Source organism: Helobdella robusta (assembly GCF_000326865.2).
Source record: "Helobdella robusta unplaced genomic scaffold HELROscaffold_60, whole genome shotgun sequence".
Lineage (NCBI taxonomy): Eukaryota > Metazoa > Annelida > Clitellata > Rhynchobdellida > Glossiphoniidae > Helobdella > Helobdella robusta.
The window spans coordinates 191,472-210,003 of record NW_008705331.1 but is presented as its reverse complement, the minus strand read 5'-3'; the positions used below and the strand labels follow the sequence as shown (position 1 = coordinate 210,003).

Below are 18,532 nucleotides of genomic sequence, written 5' to 3'. Positions count from 1 at the left end.
TCTTTCCTCACCTCATCTACTGCAACGTAATTTGGGGAAACAGTCCTGACATTCATCTAAAACAGTTAACAAAATGCCAAAACCGATTCATCAGAATATTTAAAAATCTTCATCCTCATTGTCACACAAGTGAATATTATCTCGAGATGAAAATACTCAACATCAAAAACTTGTTCATCTACCACGTTGCAACATTCATTTTTAGATTTCTACGTCAGCAGTTGCCGGCATTTTTTAGAAACTTTTTCACTTTTGGAACTTCCATTCAAGCAAGAACTACACGCCACACGCCACTTTTCTATGCTCCACCAGCCAGAATTAAAGTACTCTGCATGAGTTTGAAACACACCGGCCCAGGAATATGGGAGACGATTCCACAAGAAATTAAAGATTGTAACACTTTGCATCTTTTTAAAAATAAACTGAAAAATTTTTTAATTACGAAAAGTTCTGTTTTTCAAGGATAATAATGTATATGTATATATATGTATATAAGTGTGTACATATTTCATTGACATTGATACATTTTCTCCTACTGACAATTTTATTTTATCATTGAGAAGCAATTTTGAGCTGCACGGTGGCCGAGCCCACAAGAATTAATTTTCTTTTTTTTGGTCTCCGAATCATTCATGCTTTTGTTTTGTTTGATTGAATAAAAGTGATTTGATTTGATTTGATTTGATTTTGATACATACATACATACATACATACATACATACATACATACATACATACATACATACATACATACATACATACATACATACATACATACAGGTTGTTTTCAGAAATGTTTTATCTGATGTAATGGTCTTAACATCAGGAGTACCTCAAGGCTCAGTGTTGGGACCTATTCTTTTTGTCATGTACACTGCTGGGGTTTTAAAGATTATTGATGAGTTTGGTTTTAAGTATCACGCTTACGCTGACGACATACAAATAATAATTAGTAATAAGCCAGAACTACTACAATGTGAAATAAATAGACTGGTCCAGTGTCTAAGCAATGTTGAAACGTGGATGTCTAACAATGGTCTCAAATTGAACCAACAGAAATCACAATTTCTTCCCGTTGGAACATGGCAGCAGTTGACAAAACTAAATATTGATTCGGTGGAAATTGATGACGTCAAGATTGGGTTCTGTGACAAAGTAACTAGTTTGGGTTGTTTACTGGATACCAGATTATCGATGCAGGATCATATAAAAACGATAGTGTGAGCATGTTCCTTTCAGATTAGAGAGTTATACAAAGTACGTAATTCTTTAAATAAATCGGCTATTCAGACGTTGGTGCATGCACTTGTTCTTTCAAAACTAGATTACTGCAATAGCCTTTTTTACGGGTTACCTGATAAACATGTTTCTACTTTTCAGTCCGTACAGAACAGAGCGGCCAAGTTGATTGTCGGTGGTCTCAGATACAATCATGTAACTCCTATTTTGGAAAGTCTTCATTGGCTCACTGTTAAAAAAAGAATTACATACAAAATAGGCCTAATAATGTATAAAGCGTTACATGGTCTGTTACCAGGTTATCTGATCAATAAAATAGAAGAAAAATCCGTAATGATGAGTGGCATGAAGCTGAGGTCAGATGATAATATTTTGCTGGTTGTCCCGGATATCAATTTACAGATCGCGTCAAGAAATCTGGCTGTTTCAGGACCGGCTGTTTGGAACAGTTTGCCAAGATTTTTGAAATCTAAAGACTTGAAGCTGGATGATTTTAAGAAGAAATTGAAAACTTATTTATTTGCACTTTGATTTTGATTTTGAACTGTTTATTAATAACTGCCATTGTATACTGTTCTTTATTTTTTTTAATTGCTATGGATGGCGCTTTTGAGAACTTTTTGATTTTAATTGGCGCCTTATTAAGTGTTTTAATAATAATAATAATAATAATAATAATACATACATACATACATACATACATACATACATACATACATACATACATACATACATACATACATACAAACATATGCGTATACATAAAATAATGCACCGAAATGAACATTAATGTCCATTATATGGTCTGACATCGTTGATGGCGAGTTGATTGGTTGAGTCGCACAGCAGAATGTAAACAAAAATTTTACTGATTGGCGATTGGTTGGTTGGCTGGCTGGGTTGTTGCCTGAATGCTGATTGGTTGATTTGTTGATTGATTGAGTATAGAGATGATTGATTGAGTCACTGATTTAATGAAAGCACGATTGAATGAAAATATTAATGAAAGAATTAATAATGATGTTGATAATGTTACACATGAATAACTCATCGACTGATTGACTGATTGATTAAATGCCTGTCAACAAAAACTATTTATTGATTGATTAAACAAAAGATCAAACAAAGGAATGAATGAACGAATGATGAAAAAATAATTAATGTGTGATGGATTAAGTTATTGGACGATAAAACGGCTTCAAAGTTATTGATACAATATCAAACGAACATAAACAACAAAATCATTATTATCAACGTCATCACCAACATACCCATCATCATCTTTCTTAGCTCCATCATCTTTTTCCTCTTACACATCACCGACATCTTCTTTTTCTTCCTACTCGTCATCATCATCTTCTTCTTCTTCCTACTCGTCATCATCATCTTCTTCTTCTTCCTACTCGTCATCATCATCTTCTTCTTCTTCCTCTTCCTACTCACCATAATCATTTTCCTCATCATCATCATCCTCATTATTATCAAACATCTTTCTCATCATAAAGAATTTTTATCACCCGCCAAGGACATCACCAGCAAATGAGGCATTCAATTAATCGGCATCGTCGTAGCATATTGCACTTGTCAAAGAGCCGGACATTGCTAAACTGTTACTACTACTATTGCAGTTGCTACTACTACTACTACTACTGTTATTACTACTACTACTGCTGCTGCTACTACTACTACAACTGCCATTTTGAAAAAAAAACATTTAAAACTATTCCACATCACTGAATAATTGATGTAATCTGAGAACTCTACTATCATCATCACCAATATTATCGTCATCATTCTCACTATCAACATCATCATCAATATTAACGTCATCATCATCAACATCATCATCATCGTTACATCATCATCATCGTTACGTCGTCATCATCATAGTGACGTCATCCTCTTCACCACCGTTGAGGTCATCATTTTGAAGCGCTGCATTAATATTCCACTGCATCTCCGGGTAGAAAGGAAAGCAATAACTTAATTCCTCCTCTCCTCCTTCATTATTCAGTCCATCATCTCATTTTCTTCATTTTTACATTTTTTCGTTAAGATATAACTTCTCTTGATATTGTTTTTACATTTTTTACTTTTAAATTTTTTATCTTCGTCGTTGTAGTAGTAGTAATAGCAGTAGAAGTATTAGTGGTAGTAATAGTAGTATTATTAGTAGTAGTAGTAGTTGCTGTTATTGTTGTAATTGTTACTGTTGTTGTAGTAGTAGTTGCAATAATTGTTACTGCTGTTGTTGTTGCTACCGTTATGTCATATTGTCATTGCCATCATTATCATCATCATTATTATTATCTTCATCATCATCTTCGTTGTTTTCATTATAAGTAAATGCATAACTTTGTTACAATCATCTTCTTTAAGCGGATAATCATCGCCATCATCGTCTTCGCTATCATCATCATCACCGTCATCATCATCATAATCACCGTCATCATCCTCACCATCATCTCATTATCACCGTCATCATCATCATCATCACCACAAAGTCATTTATGAAGCGTCAGATCCAAAGAATGAGACGCCATAGAAGTCAAGTCAATAAGCAATATCACATATCTCCACGAACCAACCACACACACACACACGCACACACACACACACACGCATACACGCACATACACACACGCACACACGCAAACTTACCAACATACAAAAACATTTATTTATTAATTCTGGTATTGTAGTGAGCAGAAATTTCGTAATTTTTTACCGTTATTATGAACGTGTTTAAGCACCGTACAACGTACATGCGTTCATTACCGAGAGCAAATTGTGATTTTTTTTTTAAATAATGACGATTTGGTTGAAAAAATAATAAAATTATTTACATAATTAATATAAAAATATAAATAAAATGATAAATAATTACATAATACAATTTAATAATAATAATTTAATAATTACATATAATTAATTACATTGTCTAGATACAATGGCTGTTTTTTTTCATATTACATTACTCAATCAATACTAACACAACGTGTATTTCAGTATTTTTATCACCATCCTATTATCATCGTCGTCGTTGTATTATCATCATCACCATCATCATCGTCATGTTGTTATCATTTAATTATCGTTATTAAACGTCTTTTTCTTCTTCTTTTAAATTTCTCCACAATGGCTTCTACGCTTAACAATTTTAAACTGCATCTCAGAGGAAAAACTACGCATTGAAGGTCATTACAGTAATGATGAGGATGATGATGTTACGGCTACTGCTGCTGATGCTGCCACTGCTGCTGCTGAGGAGGAAGAGGAGGAAGAAGAAGAGGAGAAGTATGATAATGATGTTGTTGCGAACGATGGTGATGATTAAAACAACGTTGTTGTTGATGATGATGATGATGATGGTGATGATGATGATGATGGTGGTGGTGGTGGGGATTACATTGACTCTGACGATGACGATAGCTAAAAAGATAATCATATTTTATAACAGACCTGATGACGTGATGATACACGATCAAAGATGGTGATGAAATGCTATAACACTGATGAAGATATCGAAGATGAGGAAAATAGCAATGAAAGCCTGTCTTCGACACACACACGAACGCACACGCACACCACACACACACGCAGGCGTGTACACACACACGTACACACACACACACTCACTGATAGCTGAAAATAAACAAACGACTATAAACAAAACAGAAAATGTTGCGAACAAATGTCTGGAGAGAAAATAGAAATATGAAAATGCCAAGCTAACAAGCTAACGAAAGATTGCAAAACAAAAACCTTCAAATCTCTAAAAATAAAAACTATTCACAATTAAAAATTAAAACAAAACAAACACAAATAAAAAAACCATAAAAACAAACAAACAAACAATACATCTGAGAATAAGCGCAAACTAAAAAAAAACGTGACGAAAATAGTTTGGAAAAAAGTCACTGAGGAGAGGCAATGAGACGAATGCGAGCGACGTACCATACAACGTCAAGAGAATCATCCACCACCAGCAACATTTTCGATAGCAGTCCAACTTGTTGCGCAGAAGTGGCAGTAGTGGCTGTTGTCGACGTTGCAGCCGTGTTTGAGGCTGCAGTAGTCGTAGTAGGAACGTGTTTATCAAATATTCCGAATGTCCTCTGCTGCTGAGGTTGTTGCTGCTGGCTGCTGGTATTTCTACCAAACAAACTTCTGGTAAACGACAATCCATCGCTTGACTTACTACTACTACCACCACTACCACCACTACTACCGCCACTACTACCAGTGCTCTTTGAAGGTGAGCTTGGTGCGCTAGGGTAAGTCCCTCTTTGAGGGAATGACAAAAGAGATGATGACTTGGGAGCTAGAGCTGTTGTTGCTGCAGCTGTTGTTGTAGTTGCAGCTGATGTAGCTGATGCAGTTGTTGAGGTTGCTGTAACAGCTGTTGTGGAATGAACGTCATTTGGAATGAATTGGGAATTAACTGCAATGTCGTTGTTGGCTGATGATGACGTTGTTGACGTGGTTGTTGTTGTTGTTGGAATGTCGTTGGCTGTGGTGGTTGCTTCCGTTTTGTTAGTTTCAGTAGAAGTATTTGTTGTTGTGGTTGTTGTGGCGACGGGCTCAGCTTCATCTTGGCTCTCACTTGGTAAATCGTTTGAGCTGAATCTACGCTTCAGGAAGTTTATCCCTTCCCGAAAACCGGAAAATGATGACATTTTTTAACGAATGCTGATGCTGATGTTGTTTTTTGAGTTTGAAATTGCTGGTGTTGCTATTTTAGAAGATGACGTCGTTTTGAAAAATTATTCTATAAATTACTTCTATTACCTATGAGATAGCTAGCGATGATGATGATGATGATTAGAAGGATGATGATGATGATGATGTTGAAGATGTTGATTATTTTGACGTAATGAAACTGATTGTAGTGATGAAGTTTGGAAATTAGGAGTTAGCTTCTTTTTTAAATAATGTCATTTTCTTAATGAAGTGGTTTGTTGTGTTGATTATGTTAAGAGAGAGAGAAAGAAGTCTTTTGATGACAATGCTTTTGTTGATGATGAGGAAAATAATGATGACAATGATGATGATGTTGTTGTTGTTGATATTGTTGTTGTTGTTGCTGCTGTTGTTATTTTTGTTGTTGCTGTTGTTACTATCAACGATTTATATTATATAATGTTGTTGATGATGACGACGGCGACGATGATGTTGTTGTTGTTGAAGGCTTTTACTGGATAAATTAGAGAAAGAGAGAGAGAGAGAGAGAGAAGAGAGAGGAGAGAGAGATTGATGACGATGTTGATTGGATGTCATTAACGATGATGATGATAACGATGTTGTTGTTGTTGATGATGACGGAGTAATGATGATTGCAAGCAAAATATATGATGGTAGTTACAAAAACAATTATGTTGTTGATGTCATTAACATTAATACAAATAAATTTACAAATGCCACACAATGTCTTTTTGTAGTTTCCTCCTTGTTTTTTTAGGTTGATGCCACAAAGTTGATGTTGTATTGTAACTGAATAAGAATAAGGTGCGTAAATAATTAATAGAGACATATCATCATTGATTTACCATTCAACTTTCATCACAAATATGCGTAACAGTGAGAAACTACGGTTTTGTCAAAACACACACACAGACACACACATACACACGTACATACACACACACATACACATTAATAATATTTATATTTATTTATATATATTTTTCAGATAAAAGTGTTTTTGTGCACAGCCTTCGTTCTGCATTCATTCGTTGATCAATCAACTTTGAACAATGATTCACAAACACACACACACACACACATGGACGCACGCACACACATTTAAATATACACATGCATATAAACGCGCACACACACAACGATGAATAAACATGTGCGTGTGTGTTTGTTTGTGTGAAAAAATGAATGAATGAGTGAATCAACAAATATATAAATTGATGGTTAGATGGATGGATCGCTGGTCTGTCTGATTGGCTGGATGAAAGAACGACGAACGAACGTAAGAACGAACGAAAGAATGACTAAATAAATAAATGAATGAATAAAGGAAATGACATTTAGTTAATTCTCATGATGAAGAGAAAGTCATTTTCCGTCTTATACGGTTGAAATATTTGCAGACGAAAAAGTTTAAAAAATTCTATTGAGAATTTTTTTTCTAGCTTTGTTAATGTTTTACTATTGATGACGACGACGACGATGATGATGACGATGATGGTGATGACGACGACAAAGACGATTATCATGATGAATGAGGATGAAACAAAAAAATTTCAAAGAAAAAGAATGCAGAGAAAACAAACTCAAAGTATCGAATGTATGAAAGTTCAAAGGACAAGTGACAATACGTTGTCGAGTGAACTTATTCAAATAAAAAAAAATAATAAAATAATAATAATAGAATTAATAAATAAAACAATAATAACAAGAAAAAAATGAATAGCAATATAATAAAATAATTATATATAAATAATAAACAAAAATTTTTACAAAAATGTAAATAAAATATACAACAGGCAAACAAATAGATCATGAAAAAAGGTATGTACTTCTTTTTTTTCTGGAGTTTTTAAGGTAGGAGCAATGCAAAAATAATCAGCATATTAAATTAGCATACATACGTACATAAATACATACATACATACACACATACATACATACACGCATACAAACACGCATACAAACACATATACAAACATGCAGGCATAATATTTTAGTTTATATGCAAATTCCATGTTTGTGTATTTTTTTTCATCAGTAAAAAATTCTTCATACAAGTGTGTTTGTTCTGGGTTTTTTCTCTACATATTTACTAGTTCAATTGGATTTTTTTGTTTGTAAGTTTGTGTGTGTGTTTAATGTTGGTTATGGTATGTGTGAATGTGTATGTACGTTTGTTTGTTTGTGTGTGTGAGTGTGTCGACAGTATGTTCGTTTGTGAGTGTGTTTGTTTGTGTATGTGTGTTGGTATGATAATCATTGGCTTGCATATTTTCATAAGAAATTGAGGACAGCGTTTTGTTCTATTTCAAAAAAACCCTGCAACTGCATGGATGGCGAAACAGAAAAAACCCAAAAGGTTTCAAGGAAGCAGAACAAAAAAATGAAAAAAGATGAATGTGTCGAGAGTTTTTTAAATTATCCCCAACAATGGATCTTCTCCTCCTCTGCCATTCACCGTCCACGCGATCAAGCGATTGAATTAGTTTTATGAATTAGCCAACCGGGATGGAAAATTCAACATAGTCAACAACGAACTGTTTAAAATAAAAAACCTCTTTGTTTGTTTTTAATATAATTGTTTATTAAAGAAACGTTAATTGAAATATTAGAAGACACGTTAGTCAACAAAAAGCGAAAAGTATACACGTGCAAGTTAGTCAAGTTAGCAATAATAATAAGATTGTCTGAAACTATAGAAAGTCATAAATATATTGAAACATATATAATATACATATATATTATTTCCCTTGTTTCAAAACATTTTATGACATTAGTCCCATATGTCCACACAGGAGTTTCAGTCTGACTCTGCTTTGAATGGCTTCTTCGTATGTATCTGGTTCATTCATGTACATCTAATAAATATGTCTCAGCCTGCATCACATAATCATCTAACTTCTTAGGTTTCTGCAAGCTTGACCTATTTCTGAGTTGAACTTTAACTGAATTATCTATAATCTTCTCAGTGTCATCTGTAATTTCTTCTTTTGAATCATCATTTCTACTACTCGAGTCATTTTCTGATTTGCAATTGATTTGAGGATCTGTTGTAAAATCTTTTTGAGTCTGATGTTCAAATGATGTTGTACATTTCATAGGTTTTTCTTGGAAAACTACATCTCTTGAGAATATCGTTTTATATTGATTTTTGAGCCATATACGATAGCGTTCGTCACCATCGTAACTAACAAGGTAACCTTTTATGGCTTTCTTATCCATTTTTTGACGTTTTTGATCAGGTATGTGAACAAAACATGTAGAGCCAATTATTCTCAAATGATTAATTCTCGGCTTTTTACCTGTCCAAATTTCAAATGAGCTTTTATCTTCAATCGACGACTTGCCTGTTCGATTAAGTAAATATACTGCAGTTGAACATAACTCAGCCCACATAGCGACTGGAAATTCAAAATCTGGATTTGAGTACTTCAATGTGCGTGCCATTTCTACTATTGTTCTGTTTTCACGTTCACTACCACCATTTTGTTGAGGTGTATATGGTGCTGTTAGTCTTTGCGTGATTCCATGGCTGCGCAGGATGTTTCGAACTTCTTCGTTGTCAAACTCACCCCCATTGTCACTCAAAAATTCTTTTACTTTATGACCTTGAGTCGCTGCTTGAGACAAAATATTTTGTAGTGCCTGTTTCACTTCATTTCTGTGTCTAAGAAAAGAAATGAACCTCATTATGCTATTTTGCTGTAATGATCTTTAAAAACAACAAAATATCGTTTACTATTAAATGATTCTGTACTGAAAGGACCACAAACATCTGTTGATAGTAGTTCACCTAGTTTATTGGTTGCATTTCTCTTGCCAAATTTTAACCGATGTGCTTTACCATAGAAACATGATTCACACAAATCCTTGTCAAGATGAACTTTAATGTTTAACTCCTTTTCTATAACATTCTTTATGTGACGTTTATCTTGATGACCAAAACGTTCATGGTAGAGCTGCACTATTGAATTTTCACTGACTATATTCACTTCAGCCAGTGTATCTGGAGTTAATGAAATCAAGTTTGCCTCATACAAGGAACCATCTACTTGTCTTGTCCCTTGTACTACCACTTGGTTCTTTATACTGAGTTGACATTTGGTTGCATAAGATTCAAACTTGCTGTTTTTTGAATTTTTATCTTGTGCGGCTAATATGGAAAATAGGTTTCTACCTATATTTGGAACATACCAGACATCTGAGAGTTTTATATACTGTTGTTTGTTATTTACTGTTGAAAGCATATTTATTTCGCCTCTACCCACAGCAGCAAGAACTTCTTTTCCTGCAGCTTGAACAGAACATGGTGCAACAAACTTCTCAAAAGTAACAAAATTATCTGGATTGTTCGTTAGGTGCTTTGTTGCTCCATTGTCAATATACCACTTAGTGTTGTCTCTCAGTGTTTGATTACTGGCTGACGTGCACAAAACTACATTTGATGTTTCATCATATGCTTTTCTGGGTGTCGCTGAAACATTTTTGGAATTTTTAAAAGGTCTTCCATCACTGACCCACTTTCTACATTGCTTAACCCAGTGTCCAGGTTTATGGCAATAGTTGCAGTTACCAACTGGTTTTGTCCTTTTAGTGAAATCTCTTGATTTGTTGAAACTTGGTTTTTCAACATTTACAACTAAGGCGTTCTGCCTTGATGATTTATCGATTGTGTCGAAAGTCTTTCTCTCTTTCGAAAGCACAGAGATGAGTGATTAAATCATCTATCGACTGCTTTTCTTCACCTAGCATTAGCCAACTTGATTTGAAGTTTTGGGAACTATTTGGGAGAATCTGCATCGCTTTGCATACTAATAGCAGCTCTGGTAGTTTATTTTCTCCCGATGCCTGAAGCCCACTGTTTAATTCGTTCCATAAAGTCTTCAATCTTGCAATTTGGCCGGATACATCTACATCCGCTATCCAATTGAAATCAAAAAAATTGCTACAAACTTGGAACAGTTGGTCCTTAGTTGACGCTTCAAAATTTTTTTTTAATTCCTCCCAAACTTCAAACACTGTGCTCTTGTCCATTATCTTTTGGTATGTACCTTCTGTGACTGCATTCGCAATTACTGATTTGGCATAACTGTTTACCTTTCTAAACAGATCTGATTTATTTTTAAAATCTTTTGTCTGTTGCTCTGTTTGATTTTCTAGTAATTCTGGTTTCGGCAACTTTCCATCAATCACATCAAGTGCGCCCTCATGGTAGTCCATGAAATCTCGAACACGACGTTTCCAAATGGACCAATCGGCTGCGCAACTTAACTGTTTTATTTGAAGCTTTGAGTCCATTTTGAAGGAAAAAAAAATAGATGTTCTTGCTTCAACGAAAGTTGGAAAAGTTTTTTTAGTCACTCTTTCTTTTTTTTCAAAATAACTTTTTCTCTAAACAATTTATTAAGCGTTCTGGGCTCATAACCTGTTTAAAATAAAAAACTTCTTTGTTTGTTTTTAATATAATTGTTTATTAAAGAAACGTTAATTGAAATATTAGAAGACACGTTAGTCGACAAAAAGCGAAAAGTATACACGTGCAAGTTAGTCAAGTTAGCAATAATAATAAGATTGTCTGAAACTATGGAAAGTCATAAATATATTGAAATATACATATATATTATTTCAATACGAACTACAACAAAGTCTGGTACATATTGAAACTATAACAAGGAAACATTTTTTTCGACATTTTTTCCAATCAAATTTTGTTTACGATTTCTCTTGTTAATTGGAGCTTGCAATTATTGTTTATGCGATGCTTCAATTGTGTTATCATATACTTAGCATAGAATTCATACTATTTTTTATATGCTTATATTATTATTGCAATTTATATGAAATTGTGTGTGTATGTGTATACATGTGTGTGTGTGTGTGTTTGTTTGTGTGTGAGAGAGAGTGTATGCGTGTGTACATCGTCTTGTTTGCCTTCAAATGTTCACAATTGTTGTACACCTTTTTGTTCGTACACGTTTTGTACATCGGCACCTTTTTTATTACTTCGATGGTGCCAGCGTTGCGCAGTCCCACTTAATTAATGAATGTGGTGAGTTGTGTTGTGCGTGCAAGCCATGATCGCTTGCCTATGAGTCTTCTTTTTGAAATTTCCTTTTGAAAAAATATTGATTTTTTTTTGCAGTGCATTATTATGTGAGTTCGTATAGAAAGAACATAATTATATGCCATAGATAAATGTTTTCCAAGCCAGCAAATAATAACACAAGCCTATACTCAAATTACAATGCACCGATAGTTATGTACTTGCTGATGCTGTTGTTGTTGCTGTTGATGATGTTGTTGTTATTGTTGTTGCTGTTGCTGTTGTTGTTGTTGTTGTTGTTGTTGTTGTTGTTGTTGTTGTTGTTGTTGTTGTTGTTGTTGTTGTTGTTGTTGTACGCAAACGTCGTTGCTCCCCTCCATCCGATCAATTAATTTCCCACTCATCATACGCAATTACCTTCACACGCGTTTCTCCATATTGGATATACATACGCACCCGTTCTGTACACGCATCTATTTTGTACACGCAAACATTCTGTACAGTGCACAACACGCACACACGCAAGCCTACAAGCAGAGACAAACGGACAAATTGTTAGGAAAGATTTCCGAGCAACCCACTTCTAAATAACACACGATGCTGCCAATTGCGTTATGCCTTGCCTAACATTATGCTCATTGAGGCATGGGTAAGTGTACATGTATGTATATATACATGCGGAGATACCTTGTATTTGTATAAATACATAGGTATATACCATACCCATATACTGAGGTATAAGTAGGAATCTAATTATTTAGGTTTTATATACCGCGTAAAGATTTAAGATTGGTTTCTACCAATTACATTCTTTTTGTTTTGTTTTTTGTTTGTATCTTTACATTTTATATCAGGTATTTATGTATTTTTTGCAGCCTTTTTTTCTAATTTATGCGTTCGCCTTCTCAGGCATCAACTGCAATAAACATTCTATTGCCTGCTTGTCAAGAGGGGCTGGGATGAAAGTTAATAAAGAAATGAAGAACATTCTTCAACCAATCAACTTCTGTTGCAACTGCAGCAACCACCAGAGTAAACATCAACATATTGATAGCATTAACGAAGTCAGTCCATTTCAAAGAAGCCATAACAATAACAACAACACAACATCAACAACTAAAACATCAACAACAACAAAATCAGCCACAACAACAAAATCAGCAACAAAAACAACAACAGCAACATCATCAACAACAACCTCATCAACAACATCAACAACAACCACACAACCTACAACATGAATAAACTGTGTCGCCATCGACCAAGAACAACACATCCAGCCGCGAATTCAGCAACTGCAAAAGCGGTGGTGACGATTAATATCACACATTCACACGCACATATATTCGCACACTCACATACACAAACAAACAAAGATTTTATACGTATGATGTGTTTATATTTGTGTATACGTTTGTACGTGGTTTGCATGTGAATGCAAACGAATGTGTATATAACAGTATATGTGCGTATGTAAAAAAATGTCTATGTATATGTTTGTCTGTGTGTGTGTCTGTGTATTTGTGCGTGTGTCTTTGTCTGTCTACAATGATTAATTAGCAAGGTGGAAACTCAATATTCATCATCCATCCTAGAATTTCAACACAAAAGAAAAACTTCGACTGTCACATTTTCAAATGTTCGTATATGCTTGTATGCCTGTGTGCGTGCATGTACGTGTGTGTACGCATGTGTGTGTATATTTATGTGTGTACGTGTGTGTGTATGTATATGTGTGTACGCATGTTTATAAGTATGCAGACATGCATGCATGCATACATAAGCAATAGACGTAGCATCTCAAATAAGATCTTTGTTATTACCTTCCCGAAGTCTCTCCGTGAATAGTGACCAGGCATTTCCTTGACGGCTATTTTTGGTTGTCAGATAAAAAAAATGCAAAAACTATTTTTAATATGTTATATTAACTTCATCTATTCACACACACACACCACACACACACACATATTTAGACGCATACATACACACATATACAATCACATACACATACATACTTATATATATATTTATTTGTGTGTGTGTCTGTGTGTTTTTTTGTGCGGATGTATTAACCCGAAAAATTGTACTGTTGTGAAAATGCCTTAGAGCAAACTAAATTTTTCACGTTGTCAAAAAAACTGAACTGAAACAAAAAATTTTTTTTCAGCAAATCAAAAAGTGTTGCTCATTTCACCGTGTTGTCTCATGTTGAGTTCTTACGTTGTAACCATCATCTGAACGTGTTGGCAACAATTTTTTTTGAGTTTTGATTCATTTTTTTGAAATCTTTTTTTAGAAAGATTTTGAGAAATGCAAGTTTTTTTTGATTGAGTTTTTCCTGAAGGTTAAGTGTCTATTCTTTGAATGATTTTTATAACACTTTTTTGAGTAATTTGACAAGCCAACTTAATTTAACTTAACTAAACTTAACTTTTTTATTCAAACATTCACTAAAAATTAAAACAAAACAAATAAATTTTGTTTCAATTTGTTTAGTGGCGTGATAAAAATTTTGCAATTCAAAAGAAGATTAAAAATCGTCACAAAACATTGTAAAGTATTCATGTGTATTTATGTGTGTACAACTCTGAATGTGTGCTTGTGTATGTTTGTGTATGTTTGTGTGTGTGCGTGTGGTGTGGTGTGTGTGTGTGTGTGTGCGGCCTGCTTGTACACAAATTGTAGCACGCGCATTTTTACATGTATGTATGTGCTGTGTGTGTACATGATGGGCTAAAATGAGGCGAGAATGGGGGTTATTAAGCAGACAGAATGCGTTCAATGTTGTTGTTGTTGTGTTGTTTTTGTTGTTGCTGCTGCTATTGTTTTTTTTTGTTGCTGTTGTTTTAGTTGCTGTTTCAACGATGATAATGATGGTAATGATGATGATGATGGTAATGATGATGATGATGAGGATGAGGATGATGATGATGATGGTGATGATGAAGATGATGATAATGATGATGACAACGATGATGAAGATGATGATGTTTTTGTTATTTTATTGTTACTATTGTTGTTGTTGTAGTGGTGGTTGTCCGTCGATAACACGAGCGCGTTCCATTATTTCAGACAATCACCTCGATATTTATATCCGTATGGTGTCGCTATAGATATTGTCTTTCCCAGGCTTTACGCGTTTATCACCATTATTATTATTATTATTATTATCACCATTTTTATTATTATTGTTGTTGTTGTTGTGCTGCTATTGTTTCCATAGCTTTCGCTAACAACACTGCGATTATTCATAATGAATAATTCATCATCGATAAAATTAAATGATTACGACGACGACGATGATGATTGTGATGATGGTATTGATGATGACGAAGAGGATGATACTGATCCGATAATGATAATGGTAATGACGATGATGAGGTTGACGACGATGATGGTGATGATGGTGATGGTGACGATGATCATGACGATGATGATGATGATAGTAATGGTGACAATGATCATGACGATGAGGACGATGCTGATGACGTTTTTCTTGTGAAGATTTTTATTTATTTTGTTGAAATTGTATTTTCACGATCGAATTTCGTATATTGTCTGCGCTCCATTTTTTGTTGTTGCTGACGATGATGATGATGATGATGACTATGACGATGATGACGACGATGATGATGATGACGACTATGATGATGATGATGACGTTGATGATAATGACGCTGATGATGATGTTGATAATGATTTTAATCATCATAAGTATTATCATTATTGCCGTCATTATAGCAATTGCCATCATTATCATCATCAACATCATCATCACCACCATTACCATCATCATCATTACCGTCGTCGTCATCATCATCATGTGTGTAGGCGTACGTATATGTCACGTGAATCTTCTCAATGCTGTCAGTTTATAAGAACGTTTAAGTCATTTAGAGGAATAATAATAATAATAATAATAATAATATTACTATTATTATTATTAACAAAAGTAATAACAACAAAATATTCGCAATGACAACAACATCAGCCGCATAAGCAGAATAAGCACCAACGTGTTTATTTTACTTCATCACCACCATCACTATCATCATCACCATCATCATCAACATTACCCTTATCATTATCATTAACACCAACATCATCTTCATCATCAACAACAGCAACAACATCATCGCCAACAACAGCAACATCATCATCATCAACAACAGCAACAAATCATCGTCAACAACAACAACATCGTCAACACAACATCATCGTCAACAACAACATCATCATCATCGTCAACAGCAACAGCCACAACATCTGAGCGCAAACAAATTCATTTATAATCAGCAGACGACGATGATGAGATGGTGGGTGGAGTTAGTTAGTTAGGAGGAGAAGGAAATGATATTATTCCATTATCCATTGCGTGAATAGCAATATCTTTTTTAATTAAAAATATTTGTCTTTCTTTTGTTTTTATATCTTTTTGTTTTGTTTTTATATCTTTTTGCCTATCTAGGATCTTTTAAAAATTCGCAAATTTTTTTGTTGTAATCTTTCAAAACGTTTTTAATCAAAAACACACACACAAAAACACATACACAAAAACATATACACACCACACACACACACACACACACACACACATTCTAGGCAAGTTTTGTTGATAAATACAAAACTTAATGTCAATGTATGTTTTTATTTTAGTCTCAAAACATTTATAACATTTTTTATAAAAACAAGATTCTAGCTCGGGAATAAATAGTTTTTACCTGGAAATTGCGTTCCAAATGAAGAATATTGAGAAAAACCTGAATTGGCAAAAAAAATTCTCCTTTTTTCCACTCTCTTCCTTATTATTTTTCCCATTTTTTCATTTTTATTCTTCTCTTTCTTCCTTTCTCTCTCCTTCTTTCATTCTATTATCTATCTTTATCTCTCTCTCTCTTCTCTCTCTCTTTTTCTCTTCTTCTTCATTTAACTATATCTTCCTCTCTTTTCTAAAAAACATTCCATTTCCTTATTTAATTTTTTTAATTAAATGATTTTGTCTATGCGCGCGTGTGTGTGTGGTGTGTGTGCGTGCGTGCGTGTGGGCAAGTAGTAGTAGTAATAGTAATTACTATAATTATTTTTAAAAAATACGAACAATGCATTAAATTAACAAAAACATACCTCTATATGAAACATTAATTCGGCTTTGGAATAAACAAAAAATTTTTATGCTGTTAAAAGCCAAAGTGAGAACCAAAAATTTGTTGCTGTGTATAGACGCTTTAAGGGCACTTCAGCTCGCAGCCCTTATGCCATAGTGTGCCATTGCCTGCTTCCACTGTAATGGCTCGTCAAATACCATCTTAATATTCTAAATCTTTGATTGAGGTTTTTAGCAGTGATGATGTTTTCAATGGTTTTAAAATTTTCAGTGATATTTTTAGGTATAGAATGTCTCAATATTAAGTTTGAGTGCAAAAAAAGCAACATAACGAAAACAAATCTACCCTAAAAAAATTTCATTTAAAAACTTTCATCCCAAAATTATATAAATTGACAAGAAAGCAATTTCTTCACATAATTTAAATTAATTATTTATATAAATATATATATCATATATCATGTATATCTCGTAAATATCACGTTAGATGATGTTGTGTTGATGTGCACAAACATATTGTATATTATATCAATGATACTCAAACGAGCTCCTACAGACATAAATATACAAACATTCAAACACATTTATACAAACAAGCAAACAAATTTATACAAACATTCAAACACATTTATACAAACATTCAAACACATTTATACAAACATGAAAACAAATTTATACAAACATACAAACAAATTTATACAGACACACGAACAAATTCAAACATATGAAATCGTGAACTGCAAAATATAAATTGTTTCTGTATATACAAAATATACAAATTTATATATACAGGTATATAAAAAATACAAACAAATACATATTGTATAAAAAACACGAACAAACTAATGCAAACATACCTCTTTCCAATGCATCTCAATTTGCCTTGGAGGATGGCTGTATATCTACGTTTACGTCTGTATATGTACGTATGTATGTATGCATATTGTATGTGTATGCATGTATCTATGTATTTTATATTGTATGTGCATGTGTTTATGTATGTATGTATGTATGTATGTATGTATGTATGTATGTATGTATGTATGTATGTATGTATGTATGTATGTATGTATGTATGTATGTATGTATGTATGTATGTATGTATGTATGTATGTATGTATGTATGTATGTATGTATGTATGTATGTATGTATGTATGTATGTATGTATGTATGTATGTATGTATGTATGTATGTATGTATGTATGTATGTATGTATGTATGTATGTATGTATGTATGTATGTATGTATGTATGTATGTATGTATGTATGTATGTATGTATGTATGTATGTATGTATGTATGTATGTATGTATGTATGTATGTATGTATGTATGTATGTATGTATGTATGTATGTATGTATGTATGTATGTATGTATGTATGTATGTATGTATGTATGTATGTATGTATGTATGTATGTATGTATGTATGTATGTATGTATG

General features: G+C 33.5%; 1 protein-coding gene across 1 annotated transcript; it reads right to left on the bottom strand.

Annotated features, from left to right (window-relative positions):
- Window positions 1–5,156: 5,156 nt before the first annotated feature.
- On the bottom strand, window positions 5,157–5,918 carry HELRODRAFT_180215 (hypothetical protein; the record flags this gene model as incomplete). Its single annotated transcript, XM_009029547.1, has 2 exons — window positions 5,157–5,409; window positions 5,713–5,918. The coding sequence occupies 2 exons, from the start codon at window positions 5,916–5,918 to the stop codon at window positions 5,157–5,159; spliced, it is 459 nt and encodes a 152-aa protein (XP_009027795.1).
- Between the last annotated feature and the right edge of the window lie 12,614 nt (window positions 5,919–18,532).